At 41.8% G+C, this 20765-nt stretch overlaps 1 protein-coding gene and 1 pseudogene across 3 annotated transcripts in view; one reads left to right on the top strand and one right to left on the bottom strand.

The window, feature by feature from the left end:
* Positions 1 to 20765, bottom strand: part of UBAP2 (ubiquitin associated protein 2) — a gene marked incomplete at its 5' end in the record, with an annotated part of 202718 nt that overhangs the window by 144838 nt on the left and 37115 nt on the right. The window contains 9 exons of one of the 2 annotated variants that reach the window (XM_079548845.1): positions 9043 to 9090; positions 9476 to 9567; positions 10783 to 10978; positions 12271 to 12337; positions 13582 to 13765; positions 17121 to 17160; positions 18333 to 18543; positions 19664 to 19836; positions 20351 to 20625. In XM_079548845.1, the coding sequence (XP_079404971.1) occupies positions 9043 to 9090; positions 9476 to 9567; positions 10783 to 10978; positions 12271 to 12337; positions 13582 to 13765; positions 17121 to 17160; positions 18333 to 18543; positions 19664 to 19836; positions 20351 to 20625 (1286 nt within the window). The remainder of the gene's footprint in view (positions 1 to 9042; positions 9091 to 9475; positions 9568 to 10782; positions 10979 to 12270; positions 12338 to 13581; positions 13766 to 17120; positions 17161 to 18332; positions 18544 to 19663; positions 19837 to 20350; positions 20626 to 20765) is intronic. The other variant, XM_079548844.1, reaches the window with a different exon arrangement.
* Positions 5048 to 5623, top strand: LOC306957398 (interferon pseudogene; annotated as a pseudogene). Its single transcript has one exon. The product of its transcript is annotated as an interferon pseudogene (transcript).

The raw sequence follows: 20765 nt of genomic DNA, 5'->3' as shown, positions 1-20765 counted from the left end.
GCACCAGGGTGACCACGTTGCAGCCTGCCAGTACTTACAGGGACGTTATAAACAGGAGGAAAATCAACTTTTCACACGGGAAGATAGCAATAGGACACGGCTTTAAAATAAAAGAGTTTAAGATCAGACGCCAGGGGAAGACGGACGTGAGGCACTGGCACACGATGCCCAGAGAGATTCTGAATATCCCCCAGTACCGGAGGTGTTCCAGGCCAGGCTGGATGCAGCACTGGGAAGCTTGCTCTACGGCTTGAGTCTTGCGGTTGGCAACCGCGCCCTCAGCAGTGAGTGGGAACGACGTGACCTCCGAGGCCCCTTCCAACCCAAGCCATTCCGTGACACAAAGGGGGCCTACGGGACACCTGCAGTGGGCCCCATAAACGCGGACTGCAATGGCAGGACAGGGGGCAACGGCTCGCAACTAAAAGAGAGGAGGCTCACACTGGACGTTAGCAAGAGACTTTGTCCTCTGAGGGGCGGTGGGGCACAGGAAAAGGTCACCCACACAAACTCAGGACGCCCCAACACCGGAAGCCTCTAACGTCAGGCTGGAGGGGGCGTTGGGCAACCCGCTCTAGTGGAAGGCGGCGCTGCCCACGGAAAGGGGGTTGCTTGGAAGCGGACGGCACTTGAGGTCCCTTCCAAACCAAACCACCCTCTCATTCTATCATCTCCTCAAGTCTCCTCATCCTCAACAGGGGCTTAATAACTACATCAGCGGGCTCGCCTCCATAAGGCTTGTGGACTCCTCCTGGACACTCAGACAAACCTTTGGCCTCCGCAACGTAAGATCCTTGCCTTACAACTATCCGCCTGCTGGCCCATTTCCTCCTTCTCACCGGATGCCACACGAAGCAAGGAAAAGAAGAGACGACGGAGGAAGGAGACGCGGCGCCCGAGGACCACCACAGCCGCAGTACCCGCTCGGAAGCATCGCTTCCCTTTCTCGTTCCTCCTCAAGCACAAGCCTTTCCTACATATTCTCAGCAGCCTCCAATGCAGGCGGCGCTGCCTACTCCGACCACTACAACAGCCAACCCAGAGTTCCTCACGCCGCCGGAAACTACCCAAGGTTCTTCCAACGCGCTTCACTTTGCAGTGCTTTCTAAGAAACAAGCACAGAAAGCAAGCCACGGGCAGCACACATCTCAAGTCGAAAGGCCAAGACCCATTACGGCATTAAGGCCTTACGTAAGAAAAGCAGAGTTGAACAGGAAGAGGGATTTCAATGAAGGATACACCAGAGCTCTCGCTGCAGCCCTAAGGGAAAGGATGAAAACAGATATCTGCAGAACAGCTGACCCAGAAGATTCCGCCCCACCACTTTCACATCCCCCTTCCAACCCTTGCAGCCAGCCACCCAAAACACACCGCCGGACCAGGATCTCCACCAACAGCCCCACGCACACCCAAGCCATTTGCTCCCAGACCACAAAAACCAGCAGCCAAAAGTGAAAGCCACAGACAGAATCTCTCGGCAACAGGAAAGCGACGAAGGGAAAGATGACACACCACATAAAGCCGGCACCGCGGCAGCACACACACCACTGCCACCACCCAGCCCCACCAGGCTCCTGCCCACCACAACCAGAGTCCCACCATGGCTGTGCCTGCAAGCCCACAGCACCCACCGGGCTACAGCATCCTGCTGCTCACGCTCCTTGTGAAAGCTCTCGCCGCCACCGCCTGCAACCACCTTCGCCCCCAGGATGCCACCTTCTCTCGCGACAGCCTCCAGCTCCTCCGGGACATGGCTCCCAGCCCACCCCAGCCGTGCCCACAGCACAGCGCGCCATGCTCCTTCAACGACACCATCCTGGACACCAGCAACGCCCGGCAAGCCGACAAAACCACCCACGACATCCTCCAGCACCTCTTCAAAATACTCAGCGGACCCAGCACCAGTGTTTTGGTTCTAGGAGAAAAACAACGCTGCTAACACACCAACGCCTATTCTTGCTGCTAAGCAGTGCTGCACAGAGCCAAGGCTATTGTCTGGTGATACTCTTCCTGCAGAGCATTCTCCTCCAGGATAGTTCTTTTATTCCATCGCAGCCTTTTCCAGATTTCAGTGCTTTTCCAGATCTCTTTTATCTCTACTGTATCAACCATTATCCTACCGATTAACACCCTGAGTGCCATATTTTCTTTTCTATGTACCCTTCAGCACCACTTCTATTTCTTCAGCAGCACCAACACTCCAACCCAGTGTATTGACAATCCGTGTCAAGAACTACTCATCCTCACTGATATGTTCTTGCATCACTTTAAGCATTGCTTGGCTGACAACAGTATCTGCTTCCAGTCTCAGGGCCCCTGCCATTTTCACTTCAGCATCAACAAATACTTCAGATCTATCCACAGCTTCCTCATGCAGGACTAGTACAGTGCTTGCACCTGGGATCATGTTTGTGTTTATGCTCATGCCTGCTTCTAATACATGGATGTACTCACATGGGAGATGAAATGTTGAGCTCCTCACACAGCCTCATCTAAATGTCTCAACACCCAATGATTGTCCCCATTCAACAGCAATGGCCACTCAGTGAGATAAACCAGCCACAGCTTGAGCTGGGTCCGCCCTGCACTATTTGCTCTGCCCTCCTCAAGCCAAGGGCCACAGCAACAGGGAGACAGACATGACTGAGCCCAACCCACTGTCTCTATATCAAGGGCTGAGCCGGACTACAGCATAGCCCATTCTGCCACCATGCCTGGCGCACAACACAGCCCAAACTTGTTTGGAACAGAGGGAGGAAGTCTTTGCCCTGAGAGACAGTGAGGAGACAGACTGACAGCAACGCGAAGAGGAGCAGCATTTATTACTCAGAGCATTAGGGAGGCTGTCTGCACTTCAGCCCCAACCACCTCAGGCAACGCTACAGGCCTGGGGCAGAGTGACTGGAAGACTGTGTAGAGGAAACAGATCTGCGGGTATTGGTCAACACTCAGCTGAACATTAGCCAGCAGTGTGCCCAGGTGGCCAAGACTGCCAATGGTATCCTGGCTTGATTCAGAAATTATGTCATCAGCAGGAACAGGGAAGTGATCATCCCTCTGTACACAGCCCTTGTAAGGCCACCCCTTGAGCACTCGTTCAGTTATGGACACCTCACCACAAGAAAGTCAAGACCCTGGAGCATGTTCAGAGAAGGGCAGTGAAGCTGGTAAGGGGTCTGAAGCATAAGTCTTATGAGAAGCAGTTGAGGGAGCTGACCTTGTTCAGTTTGGAGAAGTGGAGGCTCCGAAGTGACTATCACTCTCTACACCTACTTGACAGAAAGCTGTGGTGAGGTGGAGGTTGGCCTCTTCCCCTATTTAACTAGTGATAGGACTAGAGGGAATGGTCTCAAGTTACACCAGGGGAGATTCGGGTTGGACATTAGGAAATACTTCTCTGATAAAGTGGTCAGGCGCTGTAATGGGTTTGCTCAGGGAGGTGGTGGACTAGCAATCCTGGAGGTTTTCAGGAAATGTTTAGATGTTGTACTGGGGGATGTTGTTTACGGGAAACATTGGTGACAGGTGGATGTCAGGTGTATATGCTCATGCCTGCTTTTAACACATGGATGTACTCACATGGGAGATGAAATGTTGAGCTCCTCACACAGCCTCATCCAAATGTCTCAACACCCAATGATGACTGGAAGATCTTGGAGGTCTTCTCCAACCTGCTATGATTCTAAAATACTCAGCATCACAGCATGGGACAGCGTGCCCAGAGATGTGGCTGTCACATCCCTGGTGACATTCAAGGTCAGGTTGAACCAGGCTCTGAGCAATCTGATCTAGCTGTAGATGTCCCCGGTTACCTGCGGGGAAGATGGTTTACAAGACCTTTAAGGGTCCCATCCAACTCAAACGATTCTGTGATTCTACACACATGGGACCTTAATGATTCCATTTGCCAAGGCAGATGAAGAGACCCATACCTCCTCAGAAGATAACAGCAGAAGACAAGAGAAATGCAGGATATTCTAACTTGAATTTCAAATTTTCTGTACTTGTGATCAACTAAAGTGATAAAATTATTGTATTTACCAGGAATGCAATTCAACATCCAAGGAGGGATCAGGAAGGTTGAAGGATGTCCATCTTTGCAGACAGACAGAAGTGTCACTTAACAAGGTGTTCAGAAAACTCTGGCAAAACTACCCTTAGTACCAGATTGCAATAAAAACTCTCAGGAAAGAGCTCTTCCACAATAAAACACTGTGCAAAAATTTCAAAACATGAAAAGCTGCTCTGATTCATTAAAAACACAGAAATAGAGAGACAGAGAAGTTCCAATACTATAAGACAACTACAAAGCAAACATTCAATTCACACCGCAAGAAAACTGAGAACATGAAATTGTTCACAACATAACTGCTCTTCTCATCCCCCATTCAACACAGCACATAAAGACAACTGTCATGAAATTTGCATGGTTCTACAGCTTTCAAGGTACCAGAGCTCAGAGAAGATTTCCATTCAGATATCTTTAAAATTAAAAGAAAGGGAAGAGTAAATACAAAGAGATCTCCATCAGTCAAAATATTAAAAACCAAACAAAAAAGCCAACTTGTTGAATGACAGGTTGCATAGGAGAGCTCAGAATTGATGAAAAATGTATCAAACCAAAGTAGTACAAAATGTAATAAGAAATGATGCACTGATACAGAATCATGACAAAAAACTGAATACACAAAACTTACAAACAATGTTATTACGTAACATCAAAAAAGACACTTGAGCAGGACTGGAAATCTCAGTGGAAGAAGAAAAACACCAGAACTTTTAGAGGAAGTAAAAAACTAAAGAACACATCCACAGCACAGACGCAATACAAGCCAATAACACAGCACCAACCCCACAAACACACTTCCTTGCAAACCACATGAAACCAACAGCCAAAAGTGAAAGCCACAGACAAAATCTCTCGGCAACAGGAAAGCGACGAAGGGAAAGATGACACACCACATAAAGCCGGCACCGCGGCAGCACACACACCACTGCCACCACCCAGCCCCACCAGGCTCCTGCCCACCACAACCAGAGTCCCACCATGGCTGTGCCTGCAAGCCCACAGCACCCACCGGGCTACAGCATCCTGCTGCTCACGCTCCTTGTGAAAGCTCTCGCCGCCACCGCCTGCAACCACCTTCGCCCCCAGGATGCCACCTTCTCTCGCGACAGCCTCCAGCTCCTCCGGGACATGGCTCCCAGCCCACCCCAGCCGTGCCCACAGCACAGCGCGCCATGCTCCTTCAACGACACCATCCTGGACACCAGCAACGCCCGGCAAGCCGACAAAACCACCCACGACATCCTCCAGCACCTCTTCAAAATACTCAGCGGACCCAGCACTCCAGCCCACTGGGTCGACAGCCAACGCCAAAGCCTCCTCAACCACATCCAGTGGTACACCCAGCACCTCGAGCACTGCTTGGCGCGCAGCGACACGCGCTCCCGCACGCGATGGCCTCGCAACCTTCACCTCACCATCAACAAACACTTCAGCTGCCTCCACACCTTCCTCCACGACAACGATTACAGCGCCTGCGCCTGGGACCACGTCCGCCTACGAGCTCGCACCTGGTTCCTGCACATCCACGACCTCGGGGGCAACACGCGCACCTAGCCCCAAGCACACCTCCCACCCTCTTCCTAGTTATCTATTTATTCAACTATTTATGCAATTACTTCTCTATTTATTTATCTTAATAGCAGACTAAAGTTCACTTCTTGTAAAAATAAATAATTAAAATAATGCTTTTAGCATCTTCTTTTGCTCAACCACAAGTACTTTTTAGGGGCAACCTACATAAGGCCATTTTACTAATAATCAGCAGCCAGAAGTGAAAACTACAAACAAATACTCAGTTCAAGCCTCATCACACACTACCTCTACCCCACACCTTTACCACAACACCTGTTGTCTGACACAGCCATACACCAACAGCAGCTCCACTAACATGAGCATACCTCAACTCTCCCCTTTACTCACCATACAGAGACACTGCTAACAGCTGCCAAAAACCCTTTGGCCATGGCTACTCATCACCTTCTTATTTAACTGAATCTATTTGTTTGCATCATATTTTTCATCTGTTAAGTATTTATAGGACAGAAATTAAAAACCTTTTTTAAAGACATTTGTCAGTAGTTTTGCAATCAGAATCAATAAAGCATCACAGGAGGGAATAAACCTCCCTATGTCGTGTACTCACCCACCCACCCACCCACTCACCCCCCTCCACAAAGGCCTCAGGAGATCCCCAGATTCTTGTCTATGCACAGGCTCCTGCAAGGATGGACATTCTTCCATACGTTTCAGGCCAATCCACATCTCCTGTCTGCCATTAACTTGCTAAGAATATGCCAAGGCACTGAGTAGATATGCCAAAGATCCTACACATTCACTGAGTACTCATCTCTATCTTCTTACTTTGTTAACTGTTGTGCATATAAATTTGGACATTTTTCCTAAAATGTTTGGACATTCATTTTATTCAAGTCACATGTTCAACAGGCATAGCAATGAAATGGTCAGGCAGGTGTGCCCCTTATACATTCCTAGCACAAGTCTTATTCTCCGCACCAACCCAAAACTTGCAGCCAGGGCAGCTTACTTTGTACTAGTGTCAGTGCTGCCCTGACTCAAAAGGAACCTCAGAGACTAGCTCCCACAGCTGTGACATACGTAGCTCCACTACTTATCAACCAAGCAACCCCAAAGAACAGTCTCTTTCTGAACACACAAACTTGAGAATTAGCCAGCCTGAAGACTGAAGAAATCATTCAGGAGTTGCAGCAGCCTATCCTGCAACCACATTTATTCCCTGATGCTCAATTCGTCTAACTCCTTTACCACTTTTCAAGAACTGAAGCTTGAAGTACCAATTCCCATTTTCATCTCCTCTGACATTATCTTCTGCCTTTATAGGTGAAAGTAAGCTACACCATCTTTCTGACACAAATGTCCATGGAAAAATAAGGATGAAGCAGGACATAAGCATGCTCCCCCCTATCAATAACAGCAGCCAGAGGCCCAGAGATGGGCTTGCAGAAGCATACATCTTTGCATTACAGTAGCACAAGGTGCCCACACTGACCGCAACCTTTCAAAGCCCACAGCTCTTGCACCTCCTGCTCACCTGTTCTGTGCACACTCCTAAGCCCAGGCCAATTATTGTTTGCTCTCTTGTCTCACATTTTTTACCTGCAGTGTGCCACACCTTCCCAAATTTCCAAGACTTTTTGTTTACTGTCTTACATGAATTCAAGTCACCAGAAACATGTCACCAAAGTTCTCTTTTGTAAAGAGAGCATCTATTCTAGAATCATAAATCTACTTCTAGCACTTTCTGCAGCACAGCTTTCATTACTGGTAGGTTTTTTTTTAAAATTATTTTTATCCAAGCATGTTCTTGCTTGTGTCTGTTGCCTGTTGCCTTCACATTCATCAAATCATTTTTTTTTTTTAATTTATTTATTTATTTTACTTCCACAGGGTTGTCCTTGCTTTAATACTACAGCTCTTATTACCCTATTTCATTGCATGATCTCTCATTTAATACCTCCCACCTCACTCTCCATGATATATTTGCTCTATTTTCCTAGCTATCTGGTAACTTCTTCCCAGAACTGGTATCAGGTTGCCACGTCTTCATTTAGCTAGGTCTTTCCCTTTATCTCAACATGGAGTCATCCACTCACTCTGCAACTTTTCTGAGTTTCAAAAAAGTTTTACTAGAAAATAAAAATGGTTTTCAGAAACCTTCATCACTGATCTCCAAATCATTGAATGTCAGTTACATCAGACCTCAATTTAAAATCTTCCACTGAACAACTTCCCAACAACAAAACAGCCAGTTTTCCACCATAGTTCTGTGACAGCTATGAAGCTTCTTTTGCAGCTAAATATTAGTATTTTTTCCATGGCTTTTCTTTTTCTCATTACAGGAAATATTCACCCTTTTTAACATTACCTGTTACCTCTGTTTTTGGCTTCATTTATCTTCTCTTCTGGCAATACATTTTTCTTCCAACATACCATTAATTATCAGTTATTATCCACATTTTTTTTCTTCCATCTCAATTCAGCTGTCAGACTGGGTTTTTTGAAACCATTTCTTTCTCAACTGCTTTCTGTCTTTCTTTTCTCTTAACCACAGCACTATCCTGTATGCCTACCCTTCCTTTGATTTTCAGTATTTTTCTGGGACATCCTTGTACTCCAACTGGCTAACCTCCAGATTCCACGTGGAAGACCTGGCACTTCCTTGAACTTGGCCAAAACATTCACTCAGTAATACCTTTCCTCTTCAGATCACTGCAGTGCACTGCTCATTTTTTTATCTTTATGCATATAGTGCACTGCTTCATCCTTTTACTTTTCTGAGTTACATGCTACCATCTTCACTTCAGTTTTCAGGGTGACATGTAACAACTCCTCACCTTTTCACATTCTAGGCTAAGGATCCTTATGAGTCTAACTGCCTGGAATATGAGTTTCACTCATATGTCCTTTTTATTCTGGATTCAGTTAAAACAAACTTTTTCAGACCTTCCCACTTGCTGCTCATGGGTTTGTTGCCATAGTGCATACTGCAAATATGCCAGATGCTAATAGTCTTCACAATCTTTAACATGCACACAATGTTTATCAACGTGTATACTATGCCATTACAGATGTCTATTTGTTTACTATGCCACCCCTTGCTAGGAGAAGTTCATACTCAGATTTCAATTAGAACTGATGAGATTTTACACTGTTGCTTCAATACAGTTAGAAGAATTCTAGTCAAAGCACAGACTATGCTTCTGTATTCCATACGCAGATGGACAAATGGAACAATCGCTTTATATCAGTCTACAACATCAGGTAAAATCATTCTGGATATTAAAAAAACAGAACATGAAACACACGGATAAGCTCTTAATCAACATTATATGAAGTAATTTGTATTGTAGAGTACTCTGTACTCTGTGTTGTACAGATGATCAACACTAAAGATCACTTGTTTATAATGAAACAAACTCAAGCTATTTACTTACCATTGGCAGCCTGGATTGAAGCATCTGGAGATCATCATAACCATAAATCTGCTTGAAGACAGATAAAAATACAACATCATTGTAACACTTTTTTCTGACATTGATGAATTCAGGGCTTTAAACAGTTTGATCTAGATTCAGCCTCAGTTAAAGGTGTAGGGCTGTATGTTGCATTGTGCAATGACAGAGCACTGTAGAACTTCCATGCAAACAGAGTAAAGTGGAGACTGAAATGTTTTGTGACTCTAATGTAGCTCAGCTAGGTCTGTACAAACAATTCTGAAGTTTCCTATTAATATCAGTGAACACCAATACATATATTTCATATTTCTTCAACATTTTCATAATTCAAAATGCCTTGGCATAGACAGCAGCAGGTCTGGAGGGCCCACTTGCATCAAGGTTTAAGGACAAGTACAATTAAATTGCTTACTGGGTAGGCAGGTAGAAGTCCTCCAGGTCCCACAATATACTGGTTATGTAACAAGGGTGGTATACCCTGGGGCAGGTTGGGGGGAGCTTTGCCTGTAGAACCAAAATACAGACACTTAAAGAAGACCTTCAGAAAAGAAAAGGCTTCAGCACTGAAAACAAGATAGCTCGCAAGCCCTGGAGCTGCACTAGCGTAGCTTTTAAAGAGCAGAACAACACAAGAATTTAATGCCATTTTATGAAATCGCCTCACATCCACACATCAAGGAAGGAAAAGCACAACTACTTTAGACTTAAAACAGTCCCATCAGAGAATGGTCCAATTTTGTCGTTCAGCTAGGCAGAACTACAGGACAGAAGTTCCCACAATCCTTAAGGTCTCTCCTGAAGATAAGAATTTAGGCAATGTTCTTGATCTGAACGTAAATTCTTTTATTTTCTGCTGTCAGTATGTTCCCCTTTTGCTGCCAGCAATGGACTGGTAAGCATTAAATGCTGCCAGTGTACTTTTTGTGAGGGACTTGTAACAGCTGAGAAAAGCAAAGAGAAGACTGAGACAGTTTCAGTTGCCTCCATGAAGCAGAGGGTAAAAGAAGGCACTTTAGTCAGTCAGATGCTCCATTTACAGCGAGAATGGGAAATGAGAAATTCTCATGTATAATTTTGATTTTAATACTTAAAATTGTTCACTTCCCTCCACAGAGTTTTCCTTTAGCAAGTTAAGTTGACCACAGAAGCACCAGAGACATTGAGTATTGCTTCTACTTAAGTACAGGAAGCCTCCCCAGTTTCTCTGTCAATAGACCCTTTTTTCAATATGGTTATTGCTGTAGAAAAACCCAGACATCCATGAGATACTTCTTTCCTCCATATATGCGGCAGCAGGGTTTTGACATATGATAATCAATCCACTACAATGTATTTTGATACTGTCTAATGAATTCAAGTCACAGAGAAGTCTGAAATTAAAGCTAATGTGAACTCACAGTCAAGAGCTAATTACAACCTGGAATACAAACCAGGTAAATCTCCTAGTTCGAAACTGCAAGTCGAAATTGCTCATGTCTATTTATAAAGCTCTCTGAGGATAGAATGGGCTATATAAATGCCACATCATACCCTAGCAAATTTGAAAAACACAAAAGCAAGCAACTTTATTTTATAAGTCAGCAAATAAAGCATGCTGAAAATGCTAGTCAAAGAGTGTGGATTTCTTAGCATAGTAGTTATTGCTGGTGAGATGCTTGACTGACAGCCCTGCAGAATGAAGTCTTCTGTCTATCCATGTGATCTGTTAATACTGCGAACCTGAAGACACTAAAGGAGCTGCCCGTGTGGTAGCAGCTGGTATAGACACACTGGTAACGCTCAGGCCAAGGCTGTTTGTAGTGTTCATACTGCTTGCCATGCTGACAACCGATGATGTGGTGCTAGTGGCTGAGGTTGAAGCAGCTGAAAAGGTTGTTGAGGGCTGGAGCGAAGTTGTGTTCTCAACACTAGTGTGCTAGAAAGAAGACAAAAAGGATGAGGATCACAGAGCAAATAAACCACAGTGAAAGATGTTGAGGGAAAAAAAACAACCACCTTTTAAGTAACATTAGCACATGCAAGAGAATGTTTAATAGTAAATGCATTAACTGCATAGCAAGCAAGCAACTAAGTTGCAAGCCTGTGATTTTTAAATATTCATAGAAATTTACTCTGTGAAAGTTAAATTCAAACAGCTATAAAATCAGAAAATCCTATCACAGAATTTTAAATGTCTGTCTATCACTTTATTTTTTGCCCTTGAGCTGCCTAATCATTTAAGCTAGTTCTTCTATTAAATAAGCTCTTATATTCTTTTAAAAGATGGCATTTGTTTTCAGAATTCAGTACAAGGCTCTTGGGATTTCCACAATGCACTTGTGCAATTGGAAAGATTAAAATTGCAACAACCTACAACAGACTCAATGCAGTAAACAAGCAGATTAGGTACATTACAGGAACACCTGACTGTAAGGGAGTTCATGGCTTGAACCCAGCATAATACAGTGCCTTAACTTTTAAATCTGGCCACACTTGCAAAATACAGCATCATCACCACCACACAGAAGCTGTAAGCACTCATGCACATGTCCTTCCTTCCTGTTGTGCAAATTTTCAAGTTATGCATTCACTCAGGATGAAGAACACAAACTAAAACAGGCATAAAGAAAAAACACACCTTAACTGGAATAGTACAGAAGTGCTCCATCACAGAGCATGGCAGTCTGACTTATGTTCGTGCAACCTCCTTCACAGCACTGTGTTCAATAACATTTGCCTTTTCTCAAAAGTATTAAATACTTACATGACAACAATGCCATGTGATAAACTCTAACACCATTTGTCACGAGGCATTGTCATGATATATATACCACTCCATCACCTGCATTTTTCCAGTTAACTCTTTTGGTGGAGATTGCTAGTACTCCACCTTTCAGAGCAGTTTCAAACAGTTTCAGACACTTTTAAAGGTTATTTTTAATAAGCTTATTGCACAAGTTCTCTCATTATTCCATTTCCCCTTCCTAGCAAAAAAAAAAACATTTTCTACAGCTGTGCAATTGGAAAGCTTCTAACAGTTATTCTCAATGAAGTACAAACCACAAGTAGTAATGACAACCTTTTCACCACTAGAGGACTAGTAGTCCTCCTATCCTGAGACAAACCTCAGTTCTGGGCATACTGGGACACAATAAACTTTTTCTGATAATTAAGAACCTCTGAAAGTGACTATATGCTAAATATCTACTAAATACTAACAGGACTTACTGCATGTGACGTGCCTGAAGATAACACTGAGGCAGGGGAGAGGCTGCTTTGATGATTGGAAAGTGAGCTAGAAAGAAATTGCAAAGAATTAGTACAATGAATTTTTCTTAGAACAACTTACATATGTGCCTACTGCGTATACAGGGACATTTATGTACACATCCCTACAAGCAACTTCTTCTTTAGCCAATATCAAACTACCTAATGCTTAAAAGAAGATTGTACAATGATTCAGAATGAATTACACACTCTGACTAAATAGCAAATGCTTACATCAGTTCTTCGGGGCAATGGACCACAATAACCTTGGCAGTTTCACAGACTAGTTTTGCTTCAAGAATTTTAAACTGTTCTCTATTGCAGAAAATTTGGAATTCAGGCAACATCCTTTCATGGCATTCAGTGTTTGCCCAACTGTTAACAACCCTCCAACTAAAATTTCTACTAACATACACAGCTTTTCAACAAGTGCAGGGATATGGGTTGTTTGGTTTTTTTTTCTTCTAATTTTGGTGAAGTAATTCTAGTTGGCTGACACTTTTACCATTTTATTCAATATCCATTAAAAGCAAAAAAAAACAAAACACCAACAGTAGTGCAGAAGAGAATCCACCACACCCCATTTGGCCTACATATGTAAAGCTGTGTTATCCCAAGAAATTAGTTTTATTACAACAACAAATAAAGTACAAATGAGAGCAATACAACCATGAAGGATCAGTATAGCTCCAGGATGTCACCTGCCTGAGAAAATAGCTCAAGTAACAGGGACAAAAAAAATCAGAGACTGTAAATGAGCAGTGCTGCACAGACTCCAAGGAACACCAACATCATATTTCAAACGTCTTAAGGAAATGACTTATTGTGTGGTGTTCTGTTGTAATTTTTCTGTCTCAATAGAATTATTTTAATTTAGAAAATTAATGAACTCTTAAAGGGATCATTTCACACATAAATTCAAGCATAGAGCAGACACCGTGGACAAAGTAGGAAAAGCAAAGTGGAAGAATCAATTCCGCTAATTTAGATTGTGATAAATTGTGATACTGAAGCAAAAACCCATTGAAACATAGAAGTGCTAAAAAGCCATGAAAATTTGATGGCAGCACTGTTCCATCATTAACAGACAGCTCATATTGCCTATCTGCAAGCAAAAAAATCCTTGTTTCTTCTGAATCTGTCTCTAAATTATAATTCATGACAGAAAAGGGGACCTTGTGGTCTGACAGCTCCTATATGCAATCACCCTTATATACACCTCTTCTCCACAACTTCACCTCCCTTCACAGTTTACCACAACTTCCACTGTACCTGCTTAGCTGGGAGAGGGAGCTGCTGGCCAAGTCATTGGACTGAGGCAAACTGGGCAACGTTGCCACATGCTGAGATGCTGGAGGCAGAAGCGAAGTAGTTGTGGATACCACGCTAGGCAGCGAACCAGCAGAAGGTAGCGAGGGAGAAGGCTCTGTCTTACACACTGAAACTGATGAAGTAGCTGCAATGAGTTGAAAAGAGACATTCAAACACAAATTCCAACATATCTGACTCTCAAGATGAGTTCAGAAACACAATATGTAAGTATTTTACCTTTGTTTTACAGAAATCTGACTGATAGGAGCCAGGGTCAGTATTAAATGATCTGGCTACTACTATGGAATGAAGGAATGACAACACAGTGATCAGTTTCTCTCTTTAAGCTCCTCACTTAGAATACATTTCTGATTTTCACTGGTACACATGTTGTAAACCACAGTCCTCAGTTATCTCCCACTATCTGTACGCTTGCTTTTGCTCAGAAGTTCATCCTCATTTCAAAATTCTTAGCATTAAAGTTCAATCCTTTCCATAAAGAAAAGTTGCTTGCACTCTTTAAGGTACTACAAAAATCTACTCTTATCTACAGCTCCAGTTCTTCACTTCAACCTAAAGAGCACTTTTGATGTTTGGGATTTTGACTGCTGGAGCATAAAGGCACAAATAACTTATCTGGTGTACTGATTCAAATGTGCGTTGTAGTAGAATAAAAGAAGCTATAATAAAATGTCAAAGCTGACCAAAGCATTACGCACAAACAGTTGTAAATATTGTCTCACTTTATTTAATCTTGATGACAGGTGGTTAGCATTTCTACCTATACATAGTAGAGCCTGTTTACCACAAACGTGTATTTACCATTCCTATCATAATTCCGAGCATTTTCTCTTGTCCTCTGAAGAAGGATAATGCACAGAATTAGCCAGCCGTGCACCAAAAAAAATCTCAGAAACAGTTGTGACCCATTGTGTATGAGCCCTGCCACGACCATACCCTCACACACCACCAGAGGCCACTACCGAGCAGATCACTGCTATTTCACAATGCTTTTGAAGTCACACAACCTGAAGTTTGAAAATACTTTTAAGTATTATTGTTGATACTGGCTTTCCCCTGAATGACCCAACTTAGTCTGCAGACCAGGTGCTGGGTAAACAGAAAGCAAGAGGTCTTGATCTTGGCAATAAGCACAATGATAGCTGACAAGAAGGAAATTTGTGTGACAAAAAAAAAAAAAAACACAGTTGAGGACACAACTGTATTTACCTGACAGCTCCTGACAACATTTATATAAAAAGCAGTAAACACTACTTAAAACTCTGATACATTTGTGCCAGGATTCACTTCTTGAAATCAAAGTAGATCTCTCCAGTATGAGGGAAAGTATCACCATCTTTATTAAGACCTTTTAAATTATGTCTGAACATGATGTACAAGGAAACTGCAAGACAAACAGGACTGACAGAATTATAATACTAAGATATTTAGTTTTGAGTTGCTAAGAGCTTAAAAAGAACGAGACCTGGAAACTAAAGAGCAAGAGCAGGTAAGACAAGGGATGAACAGCTAACAATATTAGAAGCAAATACAGAAAACAAAAGGCCACTGCCTTAAGTGTTAACAAAAGGCAAAACAGTCTGGACACATGAAACAGATACGTGGGAGAAAACTGATCCCAGTTTATGGGCCTGAAATAGAGAACAATAGAAGTTTCGTTGAAAGGGAGCTGACACAGAAAAAGCTCAATTTAATGGCTATGGAATAACTACAAAAATACTAGAATTTCTCTGATCACTGCTTTCCATAGCAAAAAAACAAACCCTGCAGTGAATTTCAAAAATCAGTTGTTAATTCTGTACATGACAAAGTTTTCTATGTTCAAAGTTGTCCTACATATTACAGTCTTTCACAAGGCAAATCTTTGGACATGTATTCTCACTTCTGTTCACTTAAATTCAACCTGTCACCAATGAAATACTAATAAAATTTGTTGACCCAAATACTCAAGTTCTTTCCATGTTGTAATATAGAAAAGCTGGACTATCCAAGAAGTTTAAGGGGAAGAGAGACTAAGGAATGAAATGCTGGAATTCTAGAAGATATTAATTCAAGCTGCTGCCCTCGAAAATTTTCATAAAGCAGCATATAAAGGCCAGAAGAACAACAACTACATTTTGATTATTTTAATCCCAGTAAGAAAGCTTTAGGGGTGTGTGATTTTCACATAACACATGAGAAACAATGGTGACTGCTTATCTCTTTTGTAAGCCTTAGGGATGGAGATCTACAAAGTCATCACAAAGCACAAATGAAGGAGGGAGTCTTTCAGCAACAAGGGCAGTCCCATTTTGGTTAAGGGTTGCAGGAATGAGCTGCTTATGTTTCAGCACAGAATCCCAAAGGCCACAGTGCTCACAGTGGAACCTTTTACTTCATTAATATGAAATAAATATTAAAGTTAACATTCTTCAGTGTGCTAATGAGTTCTAAGAAGAACCTGCTAAACATGTGACTATAATACTCAACCCTCCATGCAAATCCTGTTAAACCATCACGCATGAAAGTAAACAGGTATGGTTTAAGTTCTAGGAGAAAGAAAGCATCTTGGAAGGACTCAGACAAGAGAAAGGCAGAGAAAATGAGGACTGCAGAAAATTAAGAGATAGGATGCTGAGCTCCACCAAGATGGAGGCGCTCCCTTGGTAATCACTGAGCCTCATCTCTTGGCAAAGAACAGCCAGGATACCTTGTGTTTTGCTAGCTCTATTATCATACATTAGTGCTACTACAGCTACAGCATTTATCAACAGCAATCCTAATATGTTATGCCTGTCACTTCAATAAATCATCTGTTCTTTTTTAAAGAAACTATGAAACTGTCCAGTGAAAACCCTTGTCTGAGGGCGGCTGGCATGAAAAAATCAAAACTGTACTATCAAAGAGATAAGGAGTGTCACAAATAAAATACCACCCCTCAAGAAAGAAAGAATGGGCCAAGACGAAAAGAAGTGTATCAAAGCACACTGTGTTACTGTTGGTCTACTGCAAGACTGCAAGCCACCCAGCAGAGGGAGTGTGCTGGTCACTGTTATTCCCTACGCGATTGCAATTGAACAATCGAGCACTATGCTTAACAAGAATGTGACTGTTTCTTTTACTTATGCAAACTAAATGCTATGCTAGTTGCAGCTTTCAAAATAAAAATTGATTAAAAGTTAAGAAATTGTCTATTAAATAGCTTCAGAAATTTTTTTAAAGGAGAAAAAGCAGTAAAGCAGCTTTTCTAATGCTTAATACTGCTCAGTGTTGCACAGTGGGTATAGATTCAGAGTTGCTTCCATGTTTCATTCTTCCAATAAGCAAGCAGTACATCCTGTGCAAGTACAAAATCAATTCTGATTGACTAGTCAAAAATTAAGCAGGGAGAACTACTGAAAGCCTTCAACCAGATGTCACTGCTAAAATTGCATGCATACCAAATTTCAAGGAAAGATTAGAAAAAGAGTCCTGTTAGCAACCACGTTCTGTAAACTTACTGTCAAGAGTTGCCTGTGTTCTAACACCACTGTGCCCGTTCTGTAAACAAAGGAGAATGAACACGTTATCTCAGAAGTATATTACACTTTCAGAATTAACCACACATGTAACATGCTTCATGCAGAATTCTATATTCATTCTAAATCGAAAGACAAGGAAGAAAACTAGCCTTTTACTCCTTAAACAAAACCACGTAAGTTCTCAAGTGCAAAGTGTCCTGAGCATACATAATCCCATACATAGCCCATACTACACACATCAGCAGGAGACTTTCCCATGTACTGTATGTTACAGACTTCAGGTTCACATCAATATGAAAGAAAGAATTGCATTAACATATAGGAAATGGTTGTGCTTTTGATCTAATGCAACTCACAATTTTAACTATCCAAGTTACACAGAGACGCCAATTTTTTTCCATTGAAAGATAAGACTTGAGAAGCACCAGTTGCTTTTTGGATAACGCTGGAGTACAGAAGTGGATAGTCTATGCTTGATCCTCACCAGTACATACGAGCTAGTGCAGAAGACAAGTGTGACTGAGCCATTACATAACAAAGGCCAGAAGTAAACAAACTTACAAACACTCACAAGTTCCTTAAATATTTAATAAATTCTCTTAAAACAAACTTACATGAGCACCTACTCTCTTTATATGGAATAAGCATCTCCCAAGGGAGATCCTCTCTGTCTTAAGTGAGATCTCATCCCAGGTGTTTTAAAATAAAAATAAAACAGTATTAATTCCTAATGGTGTCTAAATACAACAGAAGAATAATGCTGGAGGGACCACGAACAGTTTGAGATCTATTGGCTAGGCTCCTTAAGATTCAAAAAATGATCTTTGGATAGGAACTGTCAGGTAAAAGAAAAACACCATGAATACTACATACACAGAGAGTCTCCTCTTTAAAACCTAAGTCTCAGGGAAGGATACTTAACTAGAATGTTTAGTATTACCAAATAAAAGGATCAAACACCAATTTAGGATGCCAAGACCCACAAAACCAGAAGCATACACATTTTAAGTACAGCATAGCCAAATAAAGGCTACACAATAGGAAAAGAAAACACAGGTAACACAGCAGGTACTGGGAATCAAAGAAGCCACTTGGATTGGTTAGGAGTAGTAACACAGCAGGGTAATAAAAGTCTAAGAGGTATGAGAATATTTCACCTTTTTCAAAAGCTTTTTTCTGAAATTCACTCACCGTAACTGCAACTGGAGTTGGATCTGATGGAGCCATGGAACTTTGGTACGGTATCCTACTATGCACAGAAGTCTGGTCATAGGAGGAAGTTGTTGTTACTGGGCTAGTGCTCTGGGATGAGCAGGTCAGACTGGAAGAGGTGATGGCAGAGGTTGTGTAGGTAGACTCCTGTACTGGATTGGATATTGGCAAAGAGGTATTCAAAGGATCACTGGAAAAAGTAAAAATTATTTACCAATATGGCAAATTAGATCCCAAACACCTTCATGAAAATATGAGCTCCTACACAGGAGCTGATAAAAATACAGGAGTTGATAAAAATACTTAAATAAAATATGTAGTCAAATCCCCATTTTTTTTATATTAAAAAATCATCAATAAGTATATTCTTTCTCTGGTCCCCAGTAATCACTTCTCCAAAAACAACAGTTGGATTAACCACCGTTCACCCTCCTCCTACCAGACCAACCAAAACAAGAATTGATACAAGCAATTTACAGTCATTTTCCTCCCTCTCAAATGATAAGCAATGATCATCTTTCTTTCTTAAAAAATTAGATCCACAAAGTCCGGTATATAATGCGAAACACTAAACCTCCTTTGGCAATAGTATTATAACACTTGTAGTAACTATCTAACAGAATTAACTAAGAGAAAAGAAAAAAAATACTTCAAAACATGCACCATGTTTTATTTTCCAAATAGCTTAATGCATTTATAGAACTAGAAATAACTGTGAAGGCCCATTTTTCACTAGTGTTCCTGAATAAACTTCAGGAAGTTGTGTTTTTTTGTTTGTTTGTTTTTACCAATGCCACTTTTTGAACAAGTAAGGAAGAAATAAATGAATTACTGATATGTTTGTACTTATCATTATCAATGCTAGCATTTCAATAAAAGCTTCTGCATACTGAAAGTCTGGATACTTTTATGATTCTGTAGGAGCATCATATTCACAATCTGGTACACAAAGATGGTACCATGCTCAACTCTCTTTGATCCAATACAGAAAAAATTGCACTGTGAGGAAAAACCCTCCAGCAAATTTGAAAATCTGCTCAATTAAATATGAAGCAGTTATATTAAGGCTAGCTTGCTTTAAGATTATTTACACTCATGTCACCTCCAGCTTCAAATTAACCCATCTGGAAGATTTTGGCTGCTATTATTAAAGAGATTTCTCTTTCAACACAGTATCCACAGAAAAGAAATCCTTATAAGCCATCATATTTTCCCCTTCTAGTAGATGGCAATCGTGTCTTGACATATTTTGCACAAATTTGATCCTTAAAGAGGATGTTTAAGAAGGCGCATGGGGAACTTGCACATACTTTACAGATTTTGTGTACAAGCTATTGTTGGTTGTCTGGCTGGCATTCTCGCTGCTTGAAGCTGATCCAAACTCTGGGAGTGCAGGCTCTGATCCAAACTCCAAAGCTCCAAACTGAACATTTAACCCTGTCACATCAGCTGACCCAGGCATCTCCACTGCAGAGGCAGGAATCTTAAATGGGGTAAAAAAAAAAAAAAAAAAAAAAAAAAAAAAGCAAATAAAAGGTTGTGGCTTGTTTTTTATCTACATTAACTCCTTTATCTACAGGCTTCTTCAATTACCAACTCAATTGTTGCTGTCAACTACATGGTCACAACCTTCCAGTTTACATCACAATTTTATTCTTGTAACCTCAAATTCACTTACTGATTCTTTGCATCAATCTGCAGCTGAAGCCTAAGCCATGCTGCTTTGTGAAATGCAAGTATCGTACACATCCACCCTCCCCTATCCAACATTTGCCTTTTTGCCACTTAAGTCAATCCAAAATCACTCAGCAGCAGTCATTTTCCACACAGTGCAATCAGATATGTGCTTGGGAAAGACAACATCATTGTATTTTGGACTGTAGAGCTATTTGCTTAGAAATCCCTACTTCATAAACAGGAAGCGATGGTCTTTGCTTCCCTTCTCCCTAGAAACTCATATGTGTTCACTAAGAATTGGGTGCCAACAAATCACCCACCTTGGATGCTGGAGTTATTCTCCGCTTTGGTGGTTTTATCTGTTTGTGTTGGGTTTGATGGGCTGTCACTGTCTGGTTATCCATAGACATAGTGGGGAGCTGTAACATCTTGCTGACAGCTGTGGAGGTGCCTACCGGCGAGGGCTCTCGGAGTTTTACCTGGGAGGAGAAGGACTCCAACCCAGGAGGAGGTACAGGGACTGCCTGTGTTTGTTGTTGCTGTCGTTGGGTCAGCTGGCTCAGAATTGGGGATGGTTCCGGCTGGGATTTAAAGTCTGGTCAGTTTGGGAAGAGAAATCAAAATTAAGGCATTAAACTTCGCTCTTCATGCTACTGCTTTTTAGCAAAAATTGTGTTACCTGACACACCTGACAGCTACTGCTGCAATTCTCTTCCAGAAATCATTACACAAGCT

Source organism: Tetrao urogallus (assembly GCF_951394365.1).
Source record: "Tetrao urogallus genome assembly, chromosome: Z".
Taxonomy (NCBI): domain Eukaryota; kingdom Metazoa; phylum Chordata; class Aves; order Galliformes; family Phasianidae; genus Tetrao; species Tetrao urogallus.
The sequence above is the reverse complement of the archived record's forward strand: the minus strand, read 5'-3'. Positions and strand labels throughout refer to the sequence as shown.